This window comes from Triticum dicoccoides, chromosome 2A (assembly GCF_002162155.2).
Source record: "Triticum dicoccoides isolate Atlit2015 ecotype Zavitan chromosome 2A, WEW_v2.0, whole genome shotgun sequence".
In the NCBI taxonomy this organism is placed as follows: domain Eukaryota; kingdom Viridiplantae; phylum Streptophyta; class Magnoliopsida; order Poales; family Poaceae; genus Triticum; species Triticum dicoccoides.
This window is the reverse complement of record NC_041382.1, coordinates 577981760-578003742: the sequence shown is the minus strand read 5'-3', so window position 1 is coordinate 578003742 and position 21983 is coordinate 577981760. Positions and strand designations below refer to the sequence as shown.

At 49.8% G+C, this 21983-nt stretch overlaps 2 protein-coding genes across 2 annotated transcripts; both read left to right on the top strand.

Annotated features, from left to right (window-relative positions):
- Positions 1-7162: 7162 nt before the first annotated feature.
- LOC119355480 (beta-1,4-mannosyl-glycoprotein 4-beta-N-acetylglucosaminyltransferase-like) lies at positions 7163-10835 on the top strand. Its single transcript, XM_037622290.1, has 2 exons — positions 7163-7663; positions 9344-10835. Exons 1-2 carry the CDS (start codon positions 7598-7600, stop codon positions 10442-10444), a joined length of 1167 nt encoding a protein of 388 aa, XP_037478187.1. The 5' UTR covers positions 7163-7597; the 3' UTR covers positions 10445-10835.
- A 4340-nt stretch (positions 10836-15175) lies between these two features.
- LOC119357973 (SUPPRESSOR OF GAMMA RESPONSE 1-like) lies at positions 15176-21978 on the top strand. The gene is made up of 7 exons (XM_037624723.1): positions 15176-15282; positions 18272-18328; positions 19831-19942; positions 20079-20259; positions 20366-20835; positions 21504-21710; positions 21801-21978. Exons 1-7 carry the CDS (start codon positions 15176-15178, stop codon positions 21852-21854), a joined length of 1188 nt encoding a protein of 395 aa, XP_037480620.1. The 3' UTR covers positions 21855-21978.
- Positions 21979-21983: the final 5 nt, after the last annotated feature.

The following is a 21983-nucleotide window of genomic DNA, read 5'->3' as shown; positions in this document are numbered from 1 at the left end:
TTAAATACCTAGGCGAAACGGATTCGCAGCTAAGCCCCCGAGTGGGAGGCTGGCTCGCCACTCGGTAGGAAACTATTTTTACAAACTTAGGCGAAGCGGATCCGCAGCTAAGCCACCCACTAGGGGATTTCTTACGCAAACAAAAACAATAATAATCACTAGGAAAATTATAACGCTCTTGTCTTTGATAAATAAACTACAGGAGTTTTTCTTATTACATCTCATCCGAGTGAGAATTCAAGTATAAAAGGGGCGGAGTAGCTCCGCATTCCAGGCTCGTGGCTCATCAATCTGGTGATCGACACTGTAGAGGTGGTATGCTCCATTGTGGAGGACTCTGGTGACTATGAAGGGGCCTTCCCAAGTAGGAGCGAGCTTGTGTGGTTTCTGCTGATCCACTCGGAGGACTAAGTCTCCTTCTTGGAAGGCTCGGCTCTTCACGTTTCTGGTATGGAATCGATGCAAGTCTTGCTGATAGATGGTCGACTGCGTCCTGCCGGGCTTGTTCTGCTTCATCTTCAGAGTAGAGCTCGACTCGGGGAGCGTTGTGAAGCAGGTCACTCGGTAAGACTGCCTCGGCTCCGTAGACCAGAAAGAATGGGGTTCTTCCGGTCGATCGATTCGGGATTGTCCTCAATCCCCAAAGGACTGATGGAAGCTCGTCGACCCATGCACCTGCTGCGTGCTTGAGATCGCACATCAATCGAGGTTTCGGTCCTTTGAGAATTAGGCCGTTTGCCCTTTCTGCTTGCCCATTCGACTGGGGGTGAGCGACCGAAGCATAGTCGACCCGAGTGCCCTGAGAGGCGCAAAAGGCCCTGAATTTGTCGGAATCGAAGTTTGACCCATTGTCCGTGATGATGTTGTGCGGAACTCCATATCTAAATATCAACTCTCTGATGAAACTGATAGCGGTGCAAGCATCGAGATTCTTGATAGACTTGGCTTCAATCCATTTGGTGAACTTGTCGACTGCTACTAGCACATGAGTGAAGCCGCTCCTGCCTGTTCTCAGTGGTCCAACCATGTCCAGCCCCCAAACAGCGAAGGGCCAGACGAGTGGAATGGTTTTCAGGGCTGACGCGGGCTTGTGCGGCATATTGGAGTAATACTGACATCCTTCACATTTGTCGACTATCTCTTTTGCCATCTCATTGGCTCTTGGCCAGTAGAACCCCGCTCGGTATGCTTTAGCCACAATGGTCCGAGAGGACGCATGATGACCATAGGTCCCCGAGTGGATATCGTTAAGGATCATCTGTCCTTCTTCTGGTGTAATACACTTCTGGCCGACCCCAGTCGCGCTTTCTCTATATAACTGTCCCTTTATGACTGTAAAGGCCTTGGATCGACGGACGATCTGTCGAGCCTCTTCTTCATCTTCTGGGAGTTCTTTCCTTAGGATGTACGCGATGTACGGTTCTATCCAGACGGGAGTGATAACCAAGACTTCCATGATCAGGTCGACCACAGCTGGAACTTCAACTTCAGTCGGATTCGTGGTGCTTTTTGGCTGCGGGGCCTCTTCAATGAAGGGATCCTCCTGGACTGATGGTGTGTGGATGTGTTCCAAAAACACATTGCTGGGAATGGCTTCTCTTTTGGAACCTATTTTTGCCAGATCATCAGCTGCTTGATTTTTCAGTCGGGGTATGTGATGAAGCTCTAACCCCTTGAATTTCTTCTCCAGCTTTCTCACTGCATTGCAATAACCAGTCACGGCTGGACTTCTGACGTCCCATTCCTTCATCACTTGATTAACCACCAAATCTGAGTCGCCATAGACCATGAGGCGACGGACGCCGAGTGAAATGGCCATGCGCAACCCATATAAAAGTGCTTCGTATTCTGCCTCGTTGTTAGAGGAATCAAAGTGGATTTGAAGAACATACCTGAGTTTATCTCCTCTGGGGGAGACCAACACTACTCCGGCGCCGGAACCATTTAGCATCTTGGAACCGTCGAAGAACATGGTCCAATGCTCCGAGTGAACCTGAGTCGGCAGTTGCTGTTCGATCCACTCGGCGACGAAATCCGCGATTTCCTGGGACTTGATAGCTTTCTTTGCCTCAAACTTGACATCTAGAGGAAGGAGTTCAATCACCCATTTTGCCACTCGACCAGTTGCGTCCCTGTTATGCAAGATCTCTGACAACGGAGCGTCGCTGACGACTGTAATGGAATGATCAGAGAAGTAGTGGGCAACTTTCTTTATGGTCATATAAATCCCATATATGAGCTTCTGATAATGAGGATATCTTTGCTTCGATGGGGTCAAGACTTCAGAAATATAATACACTGGGCGCTGAATTTTGAAGGTTTTCCCTTCTTCTTCCCGCTCGACCGTAAGTACCGTACTGACGACTTGTCCTGTGGCTGCAATGTAAAGCAGCAAAGGCTCCTTGCTGATTGGGGCAGCAAGCACCGGCTTGGTGGAGAGCAGAGCTTTGAGCTCTGCGAACGCTGCATCAGCTTCAGGAGTCCACTCGAACTTGTCAGACTTCTTCATCAATCGGTAAAGAGGCAATGCCTTTTCACCAAGACGAGATATGAATCGACTTAGGGCGGCCAAGCAACTAGTAAGCTTCTGAACATCGTGCACTCGCACAACACTTTTCATTCGGAGTATAGTACCGACTTTTTCTGGATTGGCGTCGATTCCCCGTTTGGAAACGAGAAAACCGAGTAACTTTCCGCCAGGAACCCCGAATGTGCATTTTGATGGATTAAGCTTGATATCAAACCTTCTGAGGTTGGCAAAGGTTTCAGCAAGGTCAGTTAGTAGGTCGAAACCCTTCCGTGACTTGACCACAATATCATACATGTACACCTCCACATTCCGACTGATTTGGGTGAGCAAACACTTCTGAATCATCCTCATGAATGTGGCTCCGGCATTCTTGAGGCCGAATGGCATGGTAACATAACAGAAGCACCCGAATGAAGTGATGAAAGCTGTTTTGATCTCGTTAGGCCCATACAGACGGATCTGATGGTACCCGGAATAAGCGTCTAAAAAAGACAGCCGCTCACATCCCGCAGTCGAGTCGACTATCTGGTCGATGCGGGGGAGAGGAAAATGATCTTTCGGGCAGGCCCGATTGATATGTTTAAAGTCAATGCACATGTGAAGTGACTTGTCCTTCTTGGGGACCATGACAACATTGGCGAGCCACTCGGAGTGGTAGATTTCTCGGATGAACTCCGCCGCTAAGAGCCGAGCTACCTCTTCGCCGATGGCCTTTCTCTTCTGGACGGTGGACCGTCGGAGATGTTCCTTGACAGGTTTTACTTTTGAGTCGACTCTTAGGCGGTGCTCAGCCAGCTCCCTGGGAACACCCGGCATGTCAGAGGGCTTCCATGCAAAAATGTCCCAGTTCTCATGGAGGAACTGGATGAGCGCTTCTTCCTATTTGGAGTCAAGTGTTGTCGAGATGTGAGTTGGAGCAGCACTGGGGTCGGTCGGGTGGATGTGAGCTGTCTTCATATCGCCAGTCGACTGAAAAGCTGACTCTGTAGCGGGCTTCTTGGCTCGCAACAAATCACTCGGGTCTGCAGTCTTCTGGTATTCCTATAACTCCACCACTGCCATCTGAGCATCGAGGATCTTCGAACCTTTCTGAAAACATTCTTCCGCTTTCTTCTGATTGCCCGTAATAGTGATCACACCTTTGGGGCCAGGCATCTTCAATTTGAGATACACATAACACGACCGGGCCATGAAGCGTGCATAAGTCGGCCTGCCCAAAATAACGTGGTAGGCACTCTGGAAGTCTACAACTTCAAATGTCAACTTCTCTTTGCGGTAATTCTTGAAATCACCGAAAACCACATCAAGAGCAATCTGGCCGAGTGATTCAGCCTTCTTCCCAGGAATGACCCCATGGAAACTCATGTTGCTGGCACTGAGCTGGACACCGGAATGCCCATCCCTTTCAACGTCTCAACATACAATATGTTCAAACCACTGCCACCATCCATCAGGACTTTGGTCAGTCGAGTGCCTTCAACAACTGGGTCGACCACCAAAGCTTGCCTCCCAGGGGTGGCGATATGCGTTGGGTGGTCGGACTGGTCGAATATTATGGCAGTCTGAGACCATTTCAGGTAACTAGGTGTCACCAGAGCGACCATATTCCACTCTCGGTTAATAACTTTCAGTCGACTTTTGCTTTCAACATCGGCAAAAATCATCAGAGTGAAATTGACTTAAGGGTATCCGTCGTCACTGTCTTCTTTGCCCTCGACCTTGTCCGACTCCTTTTCCTTACCTTTGGGCAGCTTGCCCTGGAACTGTTGGATCAAGAGTCGACACTGTCGAGTGGTATGTTTCGGGTAAATGAAATTACCCTCTTCATCTTTCTTTGTGTGGACGAGACATGGTAAGTCCAACACATCATTTCCGTTCTGGTCTTTAACCTTTTTGGGATTCCAAGGTCCTTTAGGTTTCCCTTTAAACTTTCCTTGGGTCAAAGCCAAGGCTTCCCCGGGAGCTGCTGGCTCGGCTTTCCGCTTCTGTTTCCGATCGGAATTTCCTCCAGTTTCTTGGGCGACTGACTTGAGCTTGCCACTCCTGAGTCGATCCTCATCTTTACCATTAGCGTACTTGGTGGCAATCTCCATCATCCGATTCAGGGACATATCCCCGGTTCGACCGAATTTCAAATTCAGTTCTCTGTACTTGACGCCTTCCTTGAAGGCACAAACTGCTTGGTGGTCAGGCACATTCTCCACCGAGTGATGTAACGTGATCCACCTCTGGATGTAATCCCTCAAAGTTTCATTCGGCTTCTGCACGCAAGACCGCAGTTCTGTCAGCCCTGCCGGTCGCTTGCATGTGCCTTCAAATGTGGTGACGAACACTCGGGAGAGATCTTCCCAAGTGTAAATGCTGCTAGGTGCTAACTGGTTCAGCCACGCTCTGACCGAGCCCTCCAACATGAGAGGCAGGTGCTTCATGGCCACTTCATCATTACCGCCGCCAATCTGGACGGCCACTCGGTAGTCCTCAAGCCAAGTATCGGGCTTGGACTCACCAGTGAACTTACTGACTCCAGTCGCCAACCTGAAGTTGGGAGGAATCATAGTGGCCCTGATGGCTCTACTAAAGCACTCTGGCCCCGAAACATGTACTCTGCTGCTGGTAGGTGCATCTCTGTCGTGACCTTCTCGGTGAGCCCTGTTCCTGTCGACCAAACCTTGGACGAGAATGGATCTTGCGTCAAAGCCTGGCCCTCTGGGGTCGACTGGAATCCTTCGCCCACCACTATGAGGGCGCCTGTCATCCTGCTAGCGAGGCACATACGACCCGCTCCTCGGGGGAGGCGTGGGCACTCGACGTCGACCGTCACGATCGACTCGGTGATCATACTGCTCATGGTTCCCATACTGGTCACGCCGGTCTCCACGTCCCTCACGCCTCGGGGGCTATCTCGGGCTGTGAGCCGACTGGACTGTGTTCGCGGCAACGGATCTGCTGTGAATCCTGTTCCGCGACTAAGAAACAGCGGAATTCTGATCTCCTGCTGCCCGGAGTAATGCTCTGATCTACAGCAAGCCTCTGCCAGCCTCCGACTGGGAAGGCTGAATCGACTCCGCTATACGGGTCGCAGCTGCTAAATTCTGAATCGGAGTTCGATATACCTGCGGGGGCGGGAAGAGCTGACGTCGACTGGATTCGGGAACCCGTTGTCGCGCACGCTCGTCGAGTGCTCGCCGGAGATTCTCCAGTCGAGTGCGCTCGGCCAAGTTTGCTAGGTGCGCGTCCTCCAAGGCGCGAGCCTCGGGGGTTTCTCCAACGATAGGAGTGTGCAGTGCATCCACGTTCCGGCGGCGAAGTTCTTCTCTCTGCAGCGACGTGAGAGGCTCGGGAAGATACTCCTCATGGAGACGCGACGGGTCGCCTCCACCCGCGCCTCCGTCGGTGCGGGGAAAACCGGGAGGACTGGGCGGTCCATCGACCATCAGAACCCCCGTCGCCGGAACGCTGCTGTCGCACTCGGATGCGGTCTCTGCGGAGCCAGTCGACAAGTCGAACAGGCCGTAGAGGGATTCGTCAGGTTCGATTGCCGCAACTTGAGGGGTGGCCGACTGACGTGCCACCGCGTGTCTCACCCACCGCTGAAGTCTCGACCGACCGGAGCGCTTGCGCCGGCGGGAAATGGGGAGGGAGGACAACACAGGAGCCGACCGGTAGGGGGTCGACGGTTGCCGCAGGAGAACGCCGCGGATGCACGCGCTAAAGTGCGTTGCCCCGCGAACAGGGAGTGCGTCCACGTCGAGCGGAGCCTCCTGGAGCCAAGCAGAGTCGTCGACGATGAACGCGAGCGCGCCGAGACGGATCTCACGGCCCTCCACCGAAAACCATGATGATTCGGGTCGGAAAAGGTCGCAACTCCTCCAACAAAACGCTAAAACACCTGCCCAAGGTGGGCGCCAACTGTCGTGGTTCTAAGTCTGACAATAGTGTAGGGGGGTAAGTATGGAGAGGCAAGATCTTAGCTATGGAGAAGTTGTAAAAGCACGCAAGGTTTACGAGTTCAGGCCCTTCTCGGAGGAAGTAATAGCCCTACGTCTCGGAGCCCGGAGGCGGTCGACTGGATTATGTGAGTATGAATTACAGGGGTGCGAATCTTTGTCTCGGAGGAGGGGGGTGGCTTATATAGAGTGCGCCAGGACCCCGGTCAGCCCACGTTACAAAGGGTTCAATGTACATTAAGGCACATAGCTTCATCACCCGCAACCCAAGGCGAGGCGCTGGAGGAGGAGGAGCGCGCGTGTACCACTCCTCTTCCCAAGCTCCCCAATGGCAAGTAGTAGAGCAGCCCTTATAAAAGGGTCTCAACTCTCCTCAACTAGCAAGGTGGGACTAAACTTTCCACCACCTGCCATCTCATACATGGGCCTTAAGATTAACCAGGGATTAGTGTCTTATATGAGCCTAAGCCTATCCATAATCCAACACTACTACTACTCCTACTAGTTTTGTTTGTGAGATGGGCAAAAACAATGATGCTTGGAAGCATATTCGTTGGATGCCCGTCCTATTATCCATCCCAAGAGGAAGAGGAACATTGTGCGTGGCGCACGAGGCCTGCTGCCGCCCGGCGGTGCGGACAAAAGCGGCCACCCAAACGGCTATAATTAGGCGGTTCGGGAGCGCAAACGCTCCAGACTCCTCCGCCTCCACGTTTAACCTCACTTCGTTCGTTGCGCAACGCGAGAAAATTACCCTCCTCTCCTCTCCTCCAGAGCCCCACCTCGGCACAGCACAGCACGGCCCGACCGAGACCCCCGTAACGGGAAGGGAAACGGCAGGGGCCTAAAGACCCCGAGGCCTCGAGCCACCCAACCAACCACCGGAGCGGAGCGGAGTCGGAGCCCCCCGCGCAGCGGCGCAGCTCCCCGCCGGCGATCGCTCGGTGGATTCCGGCGGCCCAAGCGCGCGCGTCTGCGTCGGCCCGCGCGCCTCCGTCGGCCCGCGCGCCATTGGAGGAGCCCCCGCCCCGTGCGCGGCTGCCTTGGAGTTGGAGGGGAATTGTTTCCAGTTCCCCGTCCCTTGCCTTGCTCTGGTGGCGGGTTCCTCCTCGCCGCCGCGATGCCCGAGGCCGGCCGCTACACCCACAAGAAGGACGACGGCATCTGCAACAGCGTCTGCGGCGAGGTGAGCCATTCCCCTTCCAGATCTGCCCTCTTCGCCGCGTTGGGTTGATTCCATGGCCCCCGAGATGCGTGCTTCCCTCATCGGGGTGCCCAGAGCATTAGGTCCGCGCCGCATGCTTGCTGCCTTGTACTGTACCTCGATTCGGCGTCGATGCGTGCTGCTGCTTTATTTTATTTTCCTGTGCTCCGATTTTCTGTTGGGATGCCGGTCGGAATTTGGTAGGATTGGGAGGAGCAGAGGAGGAGGCCCTCTGCTCTTCCATGCTTTTGCTTCGGATGATGAGGGGATATTGTTAGGTGGAGCCACGGAGTTCGGATTCTTCACGCCTTTTTGGAGGTAGAAGAATCTCGCGACGTGTCGGAATCGCGTGTTTTTGGGCTGCTATCCCCAACCGCGGCACTACTAAAATTTCTTGCGATGAGCAGGGGGCTTTTCTGCTTCTTTCTTCGTTCACGAGCGCTTTTGCTGTGAAAACTTCGTTGGCCTGCAAAATTGCAGGTTTAAGCTCGACTGTTCAACCCTAAAATTTGGTTAGGGAAAGGGGCAGCTTTCGGTTAGTTATCAGTACCGGTATGTCTGTAGCTAGTGTTCTTGTTGATAGCGCTGGTCTCGATTGTAGCTTGGACATTTTGATTTCCCACCGCTCCAGGTTCAGCTGTTGCTATCTTGCATAATCTTGCCAACCTCGCGCTTCATTATTTGTGACTGATGCTGTCCTTATCCTTTTGGATTCGTGCTTGTAGCTCTGGCGCTAGTTCTTCATTGGCTCGTTACTGTAGTAGTTTACTAGTTTTACACGCTGGTGGTCAGTTTCTGATGACCTTTTCATGCAACCTTTTATGGCTGTAGCATATCTTGTTGTGAAAAGGGAATGTTCCGCAACTGCTTTGGGAGGTTATATCCTTTTGGCAAGCAGGCTTTGGTTATTGCCGTGCAGGCATGTGTTTGTTCCTGCTTTAGGGATATAGACTTTACAGAGTATACATGTGTGTGCCTGAATTTTAAATGGTTGCCTCAAGTAGTTGTGCTAGGTCTTCAGTTTGTGTCGAGCGGTGGAAATGCTCTGGTGCTGTAGTAAGTTACCTTGTTCTTGCCGTTTTTAATGGCGTGATATGGTAACACCCTTTTGTCATCAGCAAGTGAAAAGTTGGATATCTGTGCTCACACATGAGCTTTTCAAGCCATTTTCCTTATACGCCTCTCCTCGAATGCAAAATTTCCTAATTCAGTAATTTAGTCTGTTATACCTCTGAACCAGAACAAACAGCATGCTCGTCTTCTGTTCCGTGCATCGACGAGTTGCAGGACAGTAGACCTGTTTTTCCTTGCATCTGAGTCTGTCCTCAAACGTGATTCACCAAATGATTCCCAATTACGTGTAATATTTCCTTGCATCTGAGTCTGTCCTCAAACGTGATTCACCAAATGATTCCCAATTACGTGTAATATTTCCTGATTATTTTTAGGTAAATTGCTCAGCTTAAAATATCCCACCGTCAAATTTATATTCAGTCATCTGTTTTGCTACCTCTGAACCTGAATGAACCGATGTTAAAACGCTCCTTCAGTTATGTGTACCACCAGCATATCATTGCCTGGTGTACTTATTTCCTTCATGAATTTACTTATGTCTATTATTGCTTTCTTATCTAATTTATTTATGAATTCATTCACTTGCAGCCCACCTCAAAGGCAGTTATGGCCATGTCAAGGCTCAAGTGTGCGCTTCGGGGGTTTGATTTTAGGGTACTTCTGGCTCTCTTGATTGGTGTGCCGCTGGTAATGTTAATGATATATGCGCATGGTCAGAAGGTCACATACTTCCTCCGGCCAATATGGGAATCTCCTCCCGAGCCTTTCAAGATAATCCCTCACTACTACAATGAGAATGTCACCATGGAGAACCTCTGCAAGTTACATGGGTGGAAAGTCCGGGAGACTCCACGCCGTGTGTTTGATGCTGTACTCTTCAGTAATGAGCTTGATATCCTTGAACTTCGTTGGAATGAACTCAGCCCCTATGTGTCAGAGTTCGTCCTGCTTGAGTCCAACTCAACTTTCACTGGCGTGGTAAAGCCACTCTACTTCAAGGAAAACCGCCATCGATTTAGGTTTGCTGAATCGCGGCTGACATATGGCACATATGGAGGAAGATTCATGAAGGGGGAAAATCCATTTGTTGAGGAGTCATTTCAGAGGGTTGCCCTGGATCAGCTCATTAGGATTGCAAGAATTGAAAATGACGACATATTGATCATGTCAGATGTTGATGAAATCCCAAGTGGCCACACCATCAATCTCTTAAGATGGTGTGACGACACTCCTAAGATACTCCATCTTCAGCTCAGGAATTATCTGTACTCGTTTGAGTTTTTTCTGGATGACAAGAGTTGGAGGGCGTCAATTCACAGATACGTATCTGGGAAGACAAGATATGCTCATTTTCGGCAGACAGATCAACTTCTTGCCGATTCAGGGTGGCACTGCAGTTTTTGTTTCCGGCACATCAGTGATTTTGCCTTCAAGATGAAAGCTTATAGCCATGTGGATAGGATCAGATTCAAGTACTTCCTGAACCCTGAGAGGATTCAAGATGTCATTTGCAGAGGGGCGGATCTTTTTGACATGCTTCCTGAAGAGTATACGTTCCAAGAAATCATTGCAAAGTTGGGCAACATTCCAAGCACATTCTCTGCTGTTCATCTTCCTAGTTATCTGCTTCAGAATTTTGACCGGTACCGTTATCTTCTCCCCGGGAACTGCAGGAGAGAAAGTGGCTAGGTTCTGTGGTTTACTTTGCAAGCTGTTGTGCATGGGTGCCACTGCCTAAGCTGCTTGAGTGGTTGGCTGTTGCAATTGCATCTGATATGATTGGCTAAGTTGGACGGTTGCTTGGGCTAGTGGTTATGGACAAGTTCATGATTTTGTGCCGTGTAATGGAACATTGGAGGATATGACAGCATAGCGCATGCTTGATCGTTACCTTCCCAGAAGAGCTCAACGGTGTATGCTTACCACCAGAAGTCATTGCCATTCATATTTCCTCCCTGATTGATGTGTAAACTCGAAGCTGTAATGGAGAAATGAACACTATGTGAGATTTCAGATTTATATGCTGTACAAGTGGCCTTACCGTGCAGATAATTACATATGCATGTGTTCATATTTTAAACCTTTTTGTGTTGATGGCACCGATGAAAATCTGATTTCCTGACTACTGGATTTTCTGATTCCCATCTTAAGAAGTTCTGGCTTCCAAGACTGTTTTGAAACTTAGGTGACCGGGTAAGTATCTGCATGTGTTCATATTTTAAACCTTTTTGTGTTGATGGCACCGATGAAAATCTGATTTCCTGACTACTGGATTTTCTGATTCCCATCTTAAGAAGTTCTGGCTTCCAAGACTGTTTTGAAACTTAGGTGACCGGGTAAGTACAACTTCAACATTTTGCAGCTGTGAACAGACTTGAAAGGTGCCGTGGCAAAAAAAAGTTGCAGGGAATCATCTATTCAGTTTTTCCCGTGCATGTTTTCCTGCCCCTTGTTTTCCCAAGTTATCGCTTTTGTGTTATGGGGTCTTGTAAAAGGTCTTGAAGGCTTCTTGCTGAACGAACCTCCTCAAGATGTTTGGTCATTCAGCATTTCGTGTTTGGTTCCAGTGAATCAATTATGCTCTGTTTGTCTTATTTGTTTGACACAGTTAACTCCATTGAGCCGGAATGTGCGAGTTTCCAAGTATCATGCAATAGGTTTCTTTGTGTATGGACTTTTTTTGTTCTGAAGTTTAAAACTGAAGGAATAATCCCTCAGTTGTTTACGAGTTGTGTTAAGTAGCAAGGGATTTGCACCTTTATAACGTGCTTCTGTTGAATTTTCATTATTTGTAGTACCAATACCTTATCTGAAGCTAAAGAACCTTTTTGTTTATGTTGTGGTACCAATACATTTTTCTAATCTAAATGTATAGTAGATTAAAGAATGGTGGTGTACCAAATCCTAATTGTGCATGTGGTTTAGGTATCTATTAACCTGCTGATCTTTTCAGAACTACGGCTTGCAGAGCTGCAAGTGTTTCATCTTCTGCCTAGAAATGCATAATTGCTTTCCCTGTCCGGTGTGTGGCAAATATGTTCCTGTCAGTGTTCGAATATTTTGCTAGGCAAATTTTAGTTTCTTTTTTGGATAATGCCAGGCAATTTTTAGTGGCGTGTTTCCTCCTTGTCCCTGTAGTTATGCTTGACTGGGGCCAAATTGGTTTGAAACTTGGTAGGTTCCTGTAGCTGAATACATTTGTGCTTTGAACGGTATCTAACTGCAGTGGTAGTCTTGCTCCACTGCTGGGGTTAATTTGCAACTTGTCGTGGGCTTGGCTGATCGAAAGTTACTGAGAAGCAATTATTTTATGAAGAATTAGTTTTGCAAATTACTTGTCTAAAACAACAATTGAATGAGAGACTCGATTATATCAAGTAGCGAAACAGAGGGAGTGATGATTAACAAACAATCTGTTAGAAGAACACTGGGACATGTCCTCCAAACTAGAAAGGGAAGAAAATGCAATACTCAGTTATCAGTTTATTACCATTTTGCTTTCTGTAATTCATTCATGTGCTTTTTATTATCAGTCGTTATTTTGTAGAGGATGACAAGTTTACCAGTTTAGGTAGCTTCTTCGTTCTTCGGTCTCTCTTTCTCCAGTCCTCCAGTCCTCAGTTGCTCCTTTTCACCAGTTTTAGTCTTTGTTTCTAATTTAATCTCTTGTAGCGCTTGTGTTATCAAGTTTATTGGTGCAGTATTTCAATAGTTTTGCCTCCAGTTTTGTCTTGTCAGTTGAGTTTTTCCTTTATTAGGTTTCTGTAGAAGGCCTTGAACAATATGTAACTGCAGCGGCAGTCTTGCTCCACCGCTGGGCCTAATATGCACCTTGTCGAGGGCCTGTTTTATCCTCAGTTTGTTACACTAGTTATTAGATAGCGACTCTTTACTAGTTGTAAGTTACTGAGAAGCAGTTATGTTATTGAGAATTAGTATTGCAAATTACCTGTCTAAAACAATGCATCGAATAACTGTAATCATCTCTCTCGCCGCACGTATATTATTCATCAGGGCGGAGGTCTGCTGTTCCGTCTCTGCCGTTCGTTCACCGGTTCTACTACTAGTAAGTAGCAACCTGCACGCAAGCCATGGCGAGACTTGACCACAGTGGCGTCAGGCCAAGTTGACTGGACTTTATCCACGCAGCCGCCCGTGGCTGTGCAGATGGAACAGGCAGTGGATTTGCCACGATTTCTTCTCGTGCTGTCTCGTCCGGCAGTACCAGCGAGCTAATGCCTCCCGCGAATCATTTCCATAGACCCAGCACAAGGGACTGTGCAGGCGTAGGGATACGTATGCAGTGAACAAAAAATTCAGTTTTACGACCAGAGGAGAAGGAAGTCTTGGTCTTGAGCGGGGACAAGTCAACGTAAGTGTCATGCCACCGTTAAATACATACATGTACTCCATGATGGTTATAAATACTTTTTCCGTTTAAAAAATCTTGTTCCTAAAATGGATGTATCTAACATCAAATTAGTGCTAGATACATTTATTATAAAAACAATTGTGGGACAAGTTTCTTCGAGTGGAGAGAGTAGCACATGTACTGGCAGCAGGTGTCCCATATCCTTAGCCAATTGATCCAACTCCTACCGTTCTTCCCCACAATGCCAGCCAAAAATACACTCAATAAACACCCCACAATAAAATAAAATACACCCAATACACAGCATCGAGCTTTTTTACGGACATAAAACAGTTTTTTTAGGGGGTAAACAAAACAGTTTTTAAAACAGAATGTGCAATTTCATTCGCAAAAGAAAACCCCGAACTATGCGCAAATGGAGCGCATCATACACACGAAGTCACCTGCTTAAATCCTCGCCTGGCAGATAAAAATGTGCTCGGCCTTAATGCACAGAGTGACGGGCAATTAATCGTTTTTAGGGTAAATGTCGCCGCTTTATTTTCTTAAATGAAGTTCGGAATCTCGTCGGTGATGGCATCCAAAATGCACTCTGGCGGTGATCCAAACCAAAACCTTATATAGTTCTTCTCCTACCCTTAACTTAACTAATTTATGTGCGGCAACATTTGCAGAACGTCTAAAACCCACGAGACTCTAAAAACAACAAAGCTTCGTAGCATGGTCTTGATCTCCTCTAGCCAAGGCCCTGAAGCAGGCAGGTTCTTCTCTGGATTGTTGATAGTTTGTACGAGAGCCTGGCTGTCCAGCTCGACGTGTACCCTCTGAGCATTAATTTCTGTCGCTACCAACAGAGCACGCTTGCAAGCCATAATCTCTGCTACTACCGGGTCAGCAGCCGTGGGGAAAAAGTGACATGCACTAGCGAGGAAGCCCCCGTTGTTAGGCCAACTCCACCGCACGACTCCAAACGGACGTCCGGATTGGCCGGATTTTGTCCCTTTGGAGCGCTGATGGGTTCGTCCGTGTCCGCCTTTGTCAGATGGGTCGTGCGTGCGCGCACCGCGCGGCCGCACCCCAAATCGTGTTCGGGGTGGACGTGAATAAAAGAAATATTAAAACTAAAATGAAATAACTAAAAAACTAAATAAACACATTTAAAAAAAACATAATATATATATAGGGGGCGGCCACAAAACGGCCCAGTTTCCACGGCCACTTAAAAGGCCCATTTTTCATAATTAACATATAAAACAAAATAAAAAAATGCCTCCGCCTCCCGCGCGCTCCTGCCGCGCCCGTCAGTGCCGTGGCCGTGGCCGTCTTCACTGGCCGCCGGTGTCATCGTCGTCGTCGCTGACGAGGTCGACGTACTCCGGCGGCGTCCACAGGTGGGCCGGAGGTGCGTGGTGGACGGGGGCGGGCTGGACGGCCGGAGCTGCCTGCACCACCTCCTCCCGTGGCGAGGCCTCCCGCTCCGGAGTGGGGCACCAGTTCACGCCCAGGTCGGCGGCCATCTCCGGCGCAGTGCACGACCAGCCCCACCCCTGGCCCAGGAGCTTCTCGAACGCGGGCGAGTCCTCCTCCATCGGCTCCTCCTTGGCGGCCGCCGTGACGGCCGCCAGCTGCAGCTCCGGGAAGGCGACGTCCCCGGCGGCAGAGAGGGCCATGGCCTCCTCCAGGCCGTCCCACTGCCGCCCGTCGTGCGTGTTCATGGAGTCGTCCATGACACGCTGCAGGAGACGGGCCTCCTCCTCCACTGTCATGCGAGGAGGGGGAGGGGCGACGGAGACGGGGAAGGCGACGGCGTGGGCGTCAGGCCACGCACCCGCGTACGCCCGCGCGGCTCTGCACGTGGCCTCCGCGGCCCCGACACGGTGCCGGCGAAGTAGGACGCGCGCCGCACGTCGTGCTCGTCCTGGAGCCATGTGTCCCAGAGCGGCGAGTCGGGGGCATACCTGTGATCGTAGTACAGGTCGTCGGGGAGGAGGTGGCGGCGGCGGTTGATCTCATCGCGCCGTGCACGGCCGGTCGCCGGCACTGGCGGGATGGGGACCCGGTCCGCGGAGAGGTGCCACCCGTTGGGGAGGTGGGCGTCGCTCCACGGGACCGGCGTCCTCGTCTCCCAGTACCTCCGGCACACGTCCGCGCAGATGTACTGCCGGTCGCGCTCGCCGGAGGGCCTAGGGGCAATGGTGAAGGGGGCCGGCGCGGGGGCTCGACGGGAGGAGTGCGGCGGTGGAGCGGGGGCCCGACGGGAGGAGCGCGACGGAGACGCAGGCTCCTCCTTCTTCACGGAGGCGCGGCGGCGCCCCGAGGAGGAGCCGGCCTCGCGGTCGTGCTTGCCCTTGCCGTTCCAGAAGCCCATGGCGAGGTGGGCGGCCGGCGAGCTCGAGGAGGAGTCAGGCTAGGGTTTCTGCGCTGTCGGGGTTCGAGGAGGCCGCTGGGTGGCGTGGGGCAGTGTGGACGATGACCCGTCCACGCTTCCCACTTAAAGAAGGACGGCGACCGCTCGACGTGAGGATGACAGGTGGGGCCGCCCGCTCGTGCGCATTGATTTGGGTGGGTGGGAGGTGGGTGGCCGCCTGCCACGCGGCCCCGACGCGGACGAGCGCGCGTCCGTTTGATGTCACCCGGCGCAAGTTTGCGCTCGAAATGGGTCAGACCGGACACAAAACGGACAAGATGGGTCCGGGCCGTCGCGCGCTGGGCCGCCTCCTTTGTCCCTTTTACCCCAAACGGACGGGGCCGGATAGGATAGGGTCGCGCGATGGAGTTGGCCTTATCGCGGAGCACAACACCGCCTCCTCCCTTTCCACCATGCCGTGATGTTGCACCATCAGCGTTTGCTTTGAACCACCCGTCATCTGGCGCATGCCATCTTTGAATAATAGCAGGTTTGGTCCGCTTGTCTGGCTTCCCATGAACTTTCCTTCAATCCTTCACAAACAAACGAACTCGTTCTATGATTTCATGTGGAGCATCAATACATTTTCCATTCTTTGTGTCGTTGCGGGCCAACCAAAGGCACTTAATTGTTGGTTTAAACACAAAGGATGGTTTTTCTCAAAAAAAAAAACAAGCAAAGGATGCCGTAAAGGAAAAATCAAACACACATAACCTTTTTTTTTCTTGGACACAAAGGGATCGGCAAGACTAGAGGGGCGACTCGCTAGTCACCTCTGCCCGCTCCATCTCTCACTGTACATGTTTACGCGTGGTTCCATGTTTGGGGCAAGGCAACACGTTGTGCCCAAGTGTGTTCAAACCTTGTTTGCCTTGGAGAGGAAGATTAGGGGGGCAAGGGGCAGGGGCAGCCGGCTTGAACCATTGGACGCTTTGGTGAGGCAAATTTGATAAATTTGATATGTGGACGAAATCAAATCACAAAATGAACTGCTCGTGAAACTATTTCACGCAGGTGATATTTTTGTGTGACGCCCGACATGAAGGCGTCACACTACATTGTGCAATTCCTCACAGATAGGCGCTACGCGCCTGGCCAACGTTGCACCCCAAACTGCCTAAAAATTGCTAAGTCATTGTGCAGAGCCTACGAGCTAGGCGCTGCACTGTATAGTGTGGCGCCTAGCTCTCAGGCGCTGCACTAGTGGTTGCACTACAAAATGAAGCAACCACTAGTGCAACGCCTAGAAGCTAGGCGCTACACTGTATAGTGTGGCGCCGGCTCTTAGGCGCTGCACACTGACTTTATAATTTTCGGATCACATGGGTGCGATGTTGGCCAGGCTTGTAGCGCCTATCTGTGAGGCGTTGCACAGTGCAGTGTGACGTCTTCGTGTCGGGCGTCACACAAAAAGATCAGCCAAGTGAAATAGTTTCACGGATAGTTCATTCTGTGATTTGATTTTGTCCATGGATCAAATTTGTCAATTTTGCTCTTTGGTGATGTGACGGCAATACAATGCAAGAAACAATCCCCAGCCCCCTCTCACTAGGGGCTGGCCGTGGATGCCGATGCCGACCGAGACCGGGTATACTAGGGAAGGCTGGTCCGGGGGCGGCCTGCTGCTGTGCATTCCTCTGATAGGCCGTATCCATTTCCATGCCGTTTCGAAATCTTGTTGGCAAGTTTGCCAGATCTAAAAAGCAGATTTTGTAATACAGTTTGACCAGGAGAAGACCCGTGCACATACTACATAGTACTAGTACATGAAGAAAATCTTGACAAGATTCTTCCTGAGTTCGGCAAAGCAGTAATCCCAAATATAATACGTACTAGTGGATACTACTTCCTCGTATCTAAAAGGGGCAACATATGCCCTGAAAACCAGAATCAGGTAAAATTTGAAAAGTTCACTTTCTCAGCGTTGGATGGGCAACGGTTGGGGTTGGCTCAGATCAGGGCAGGCCAACCCATTCACTTCTGTGCGCTTTTTTACGGCGAGACCGTGTGAAATCGCCACGCTCTTGTTTGGTGCCCTCTGTCTCCTTCGTCCTCTTGACTTGGACTGGCTGCGTTCCTGAGATCGAATCCATGGAGGCTGAACCATGATGATGCTGACACTCAACTCATATGAAAGGCTTCACATAGAAGACATGTTCGCCTACCTGATCGAACCAATGTAGTAGTACAACTGAACAAGATTGCAGAACAAATCAGTTTTATTTGGACCAAGGGAGTCGTACGCCGGACACTAATGGAGGGCTTTTCTGCGAGCGGGTTGTGCAAAGTCTTGTTTCACTGGAGTGGATCATCCTCTCGCTTACCACAAAACGCACCGCAAAGCACTCTCGTTTTAGGGTTAGTGCAGAGTGCTGATCGCACAAAGCGTATAGGAAAAGTTTCCTCTCGTAGAAAAGAGTCTAAGAGCAAGGAGGGCAAGCCGAGTCCACGCCGAGCCCAGTCCTCCACACACACAGAGAGAGAGAGAGGGGGAGGAGGCTTGTTTGCTGCGCTGGGGAAAACGATTTGGAGAGAGAGAGAGAGAGAGAGAGAGAGAGAGAGAGAGAGAGAGAGAGAGAGGGGAGAGGGAGGGAGGAGGCTTGTTTGCTGCGCACGATTTGGACAGGCGCGCTGGTCACGGTGCGCGTCTTCTTGCCCCTCGCCTATTTAAGGGCGCGCGCATCGGAGGCTTGGACACTCCCATCTCTCTCTTCCCCCCTCACCACTCTGCTCTCAGGTGTCTCACCACCGTTCCCGAGCCTCCGCAGCGCAGCCGGGCGCCCGCCATGGCAGAGTAAGTGAGCCGCGTCTGGACTCTTCTGCTTCTCCTCTCGACTCGGTCTCTCTCTCTCTCTCTGCTGCTCGGGTGATTTTTTTTCACACGCGGTTTGGGGTGTTATCTGCTTCTGTGTTGCGAGGGGGCTGGGGATTTTGATGGTGTGGGAGGGTTTCGGCTTTGATTCAGAGAGGCGTCGCGGCTGATCGGCGAGCGGTGGATTCTGGTGCGTGGAGCGTGGTTCTGGAGGAGAACGGAGGGGGCCAATGCTCCTCCGGAGCTTGAGCGCGCGGCAGAGGAGGTGTCAGTCTGACGGAGCAAACGCGCGCGAGATCGTCGGAGAGCAGACCGGTGTAACGCGGCCGACGCGATTCCGGCCAGTTTCCTCTTCCCCTCGTTGGTCGCTACAGTGGCAGGCAGTGCTGGGGTTTTTGGCTTTGGGACAGTTTGTGGTGCTGGAGGAGCCTTCCTCCCGAAGGAAGCACAGGAGTTCTGAAAAAAAAAGACCGAAACAGAGGAGGGTAACGCCGCCGCGCCGCCGTCGTGAATCCGGCCTGCTTCTACCTGTCGGTGCAGGGGCTTCGCGGTGTGCTTGAATTGGTGCTGGAGGAGGAGGGACCAACCTCTCGGACTCGGAGGAAGCAGAGAAGGGCTCTGTTCAGTTCCGTTCTGTTCTTTGAAGTAGAGACTGATCTGAGTCTGATCTCGTGGTGCTCTCCGGTCGAACCTGTCTGTCTCGTGGTCATCTCGTGCTGCTCCACTTCATATGGTAGACATTGCTGATTTGCGTTTGCTTGCAGTGACACAAAAATGACAGCTACAGGTTTCAGGGGGGCGTCATGAATCAAAGTGTTTCTCGCTGGAAACTGTCGATTGCATTCTGCCAATGTGAATATCTGATCATGATTGGACATGTTGTCACCAAGTGCATGTTGCTTAAATCACTGGCTCTTCAGATCAATCAACGGGCATGCCCTGCATCAGGCTCCTCTTTCTTCAGAAACTGAGATCGGTGATCTGTATTTGTCTCTGGCTACATACGTTGAAAATAGAAATGCAGGGCAAAAGATCTGCAAACAAGTGCTAATCTATCAAATTTATCATAATTAGCACATAACTAATTATCTTCATTCCTAGGATTTTTCTCCGAGTTAGTGAACATGACCATTCTTGACTACCCCCTCCGTCCCATAATATAACATGTTTTTGCAAGCTGTTTTAGTTTGTAAAAACGCCTTATATTATGGGACCGAGGGTGTAGTTGGCTTTAAATCTGTTCACCGCAATTAATATCCTATGACTGAACATAGAAATTCAGATAGATGTCTATGTGTACAAATCCGTTCATATATTCCCATTTAGTCTAGTTGCAACATTGTGAATCTAAAAAAAGGCAGATAGCTTTTTGTTGACACAAGTGGGGTCTCTACCATACACCAGTAATTAAATTATTTATCTGCTAGCCTAGGCATCAAACGATGCTTCCAAAAATAGATTTATCTCACACGTTTCTACTTTAGGCCATTCATTGTTACTGGCAAGATAATTGCTACGATGATAAGAAACGGGGAATTGGTTCCAGAAGCAGGGATGGAGTGCCCAAACTGCGAACGTCGCATTGATAATAGTGATGTAAGTACCATTAACTATTTAATATGACTGTTTCATTTACTTTTATGCCCCTCTGTTTCCAAATAGTGGTATGGTGGTCTTTTCTTCCTCTTGGTTAAAGTGTAAAATGCTGAACCCTCATGTCTTCATATTGCAGGTTTCATCACAGTGGCCAGGACTCCCTATTGGTGTTAAATTTGATCCAACGGATCTTGAACTGCTTGGACATTTAGAAGGCAAGATTGGCAGGGCAGTGTCCCATGTACTAATAGATGATTTTATTCCAACCATAGAGATGGCGGAAGGAATCTGCTACACACATCCGGAAAATCTCCCTGGTACATGATTCGTATTTTGGAATTGTTATCAGGGCTTTCTGAATTAGAAAGTTAGCTCATACTACGCAGAGTAAGTGTTCGTTAGCTAATTCATATAAGTCTGCAGGTGTCAAATTAGACGGGATCGCCAGTCACTTCTTCCACAAAATATGCAATGCCTATGATGTTGGCACACGCAAGCGTCGCAAGATTAGCAGCAACGACTACAATGTTTGTGATGAGAATCTCAGATGGCACAAGACTGGAAAATCTAGACATATCTTAAATAATAACGGTGACATAAAAGGGTGGAAGAAAATAATGGTTCTTAGGAAAGGAGGTGCCAAGGCAGAAAAGACTAATTGGACGATGCATCAGTATCACCTTGGGGTAGATGAAAATGAAAAGGACGGGGAGCTTGTTGTTTGCAAAGTCTTCTTTCAGTTGCCGTCAGAGAAAGCTGGGCAGTCTGCAATGCTCGCTGTTAATGAAGAATCCGATTCATTTGCTGGGAAAATCGATCCTACAACCCCAATGACATACCCTCTGCAGCCTTGTCGCCCAAACGGTAGTCCATCCGAAACCGAGCAGAATCAGGTAAATCTTCATTGGCCAATGAAACTATCATCAACTTTGTGTGAAAGGTTTTGTCTAATTTTATTGATGGACCAGGCGAAGCTTCAGTTTATCTATATCTATCAAATAAAATCCTATGTAGACTCAGATAAACTCTGTTTATAGGACTGTAGGGTATTGACTTGAACAAAGCCTTGCAATACTAGGATCCCTCCATCTGAACAATTCCTTCCTCAACTGTAGGTTTCATGTAGTACAGATGCTATACTGCACAAAAATAATTAGATACTCCTACTAGACAGGAGAATTTTCTCTGCTTGCAAGAGTGCATCCAACAGTCTCAGAAATATATCAGAAGCTTTTAGGTCCTTATAAAGATCCATGTATCACAAATAGTCATGTTTGCAAAAAAAAAAAAAAAACTTTCTGATTCCTTCACTATAGGATTCAATACATAATCGATCCTGATTACTACAATAAATCTCTGAGCTTGTGTGTCAAGCTTTTCATGAACCCAAATCACATCTTGAATAGGACACACAGTTTACCTGTTCTGCTGCCAAGATAACCCCCTCAAGTTATCCCTTTTTCGTCCAAACTTAATAATATTGTGCATATACTGAGCACAGCAGTCAGCACTTAGCAGATTATGTCACCTTCATTTCACTGTCATTCATGTTACGTGACAGGAGGAGGAAGAGTTCCGCCTATCTGCTGTCCGGGGAGCCGCGGAATGGCTCGCCGGAACCTCGTCGCATGCCTTTGATGAACACCCGTCACGCGGCAGAACCCCGGACGCTGCCTACCCTGAGAAGCAGCATCTGCTTCTTGTTGACACGGACGCGCTCCAAGGGTTCCCCCACCTCGGAGCGTCTCCGCACTTCTCCTCTCTGGCCGTAAGCGCTGCCGCGTTCATCATGCTCGTTTCGTTTCGCGGTGCATATTTCTCATGGCTCATCTCCTTATCTCGTGTGTGTTTACGGCAGGACATGCAGCTTGACTCGCTGGATAGCTTCAACAGCTGGCTGGAGCACATGTAGCATAACGCGTCGAGGAAGTTTTTATTTATTTTTAAACGGAGGCCAAACTCATCGAGGAGGGGTTCTGAAGTAGGGGCGCAACGCGAAGAGGCTGGTTTTTTCTCGTGATGTACTTATGTTGTACTCCCT

Excerpts from the sequence above, each read along its gene's own strand:
- LOC119355480 (XM_037622290.1), top strand. The coding sequence starts at position 7,598 with ATGCCCGAGGCCGGCCGCTACACCCACAAGAAGGACGACGGCATCTGC. Across the intron at positions 7,664-9,343 it reads GCAACAGCGTCTGCGGCGAG|CCCACCTCAAAGGCAGTTAT; the intron begins GTGAGCCATTCC and ends ATTCACTTGCAG.
- LOC119357973 (XM_037624723.1), top strand. The coding sequence starts at position 15,176 with ATGGGGACCCGGTCCGCGGAGAGGTGCCACCCGTTGGGGAGGTGGGCG. Across the intron at positions 15,283-18,271 it reads CGGCACACGTCCGCGCAGAT|GTGTCTCACCACCGTTCCCG; the intron begins GTACTGCCGGTC and ends CTCTGCTCTCAG. Across the intron at positions 18,329-19,830 it reads CGGGCGCCCGCCATGGCAGA|GCCATTCATTGTTACTGGCA; the intron begins GTAAGTGAGCCG and ends TTTCTACTTTAG.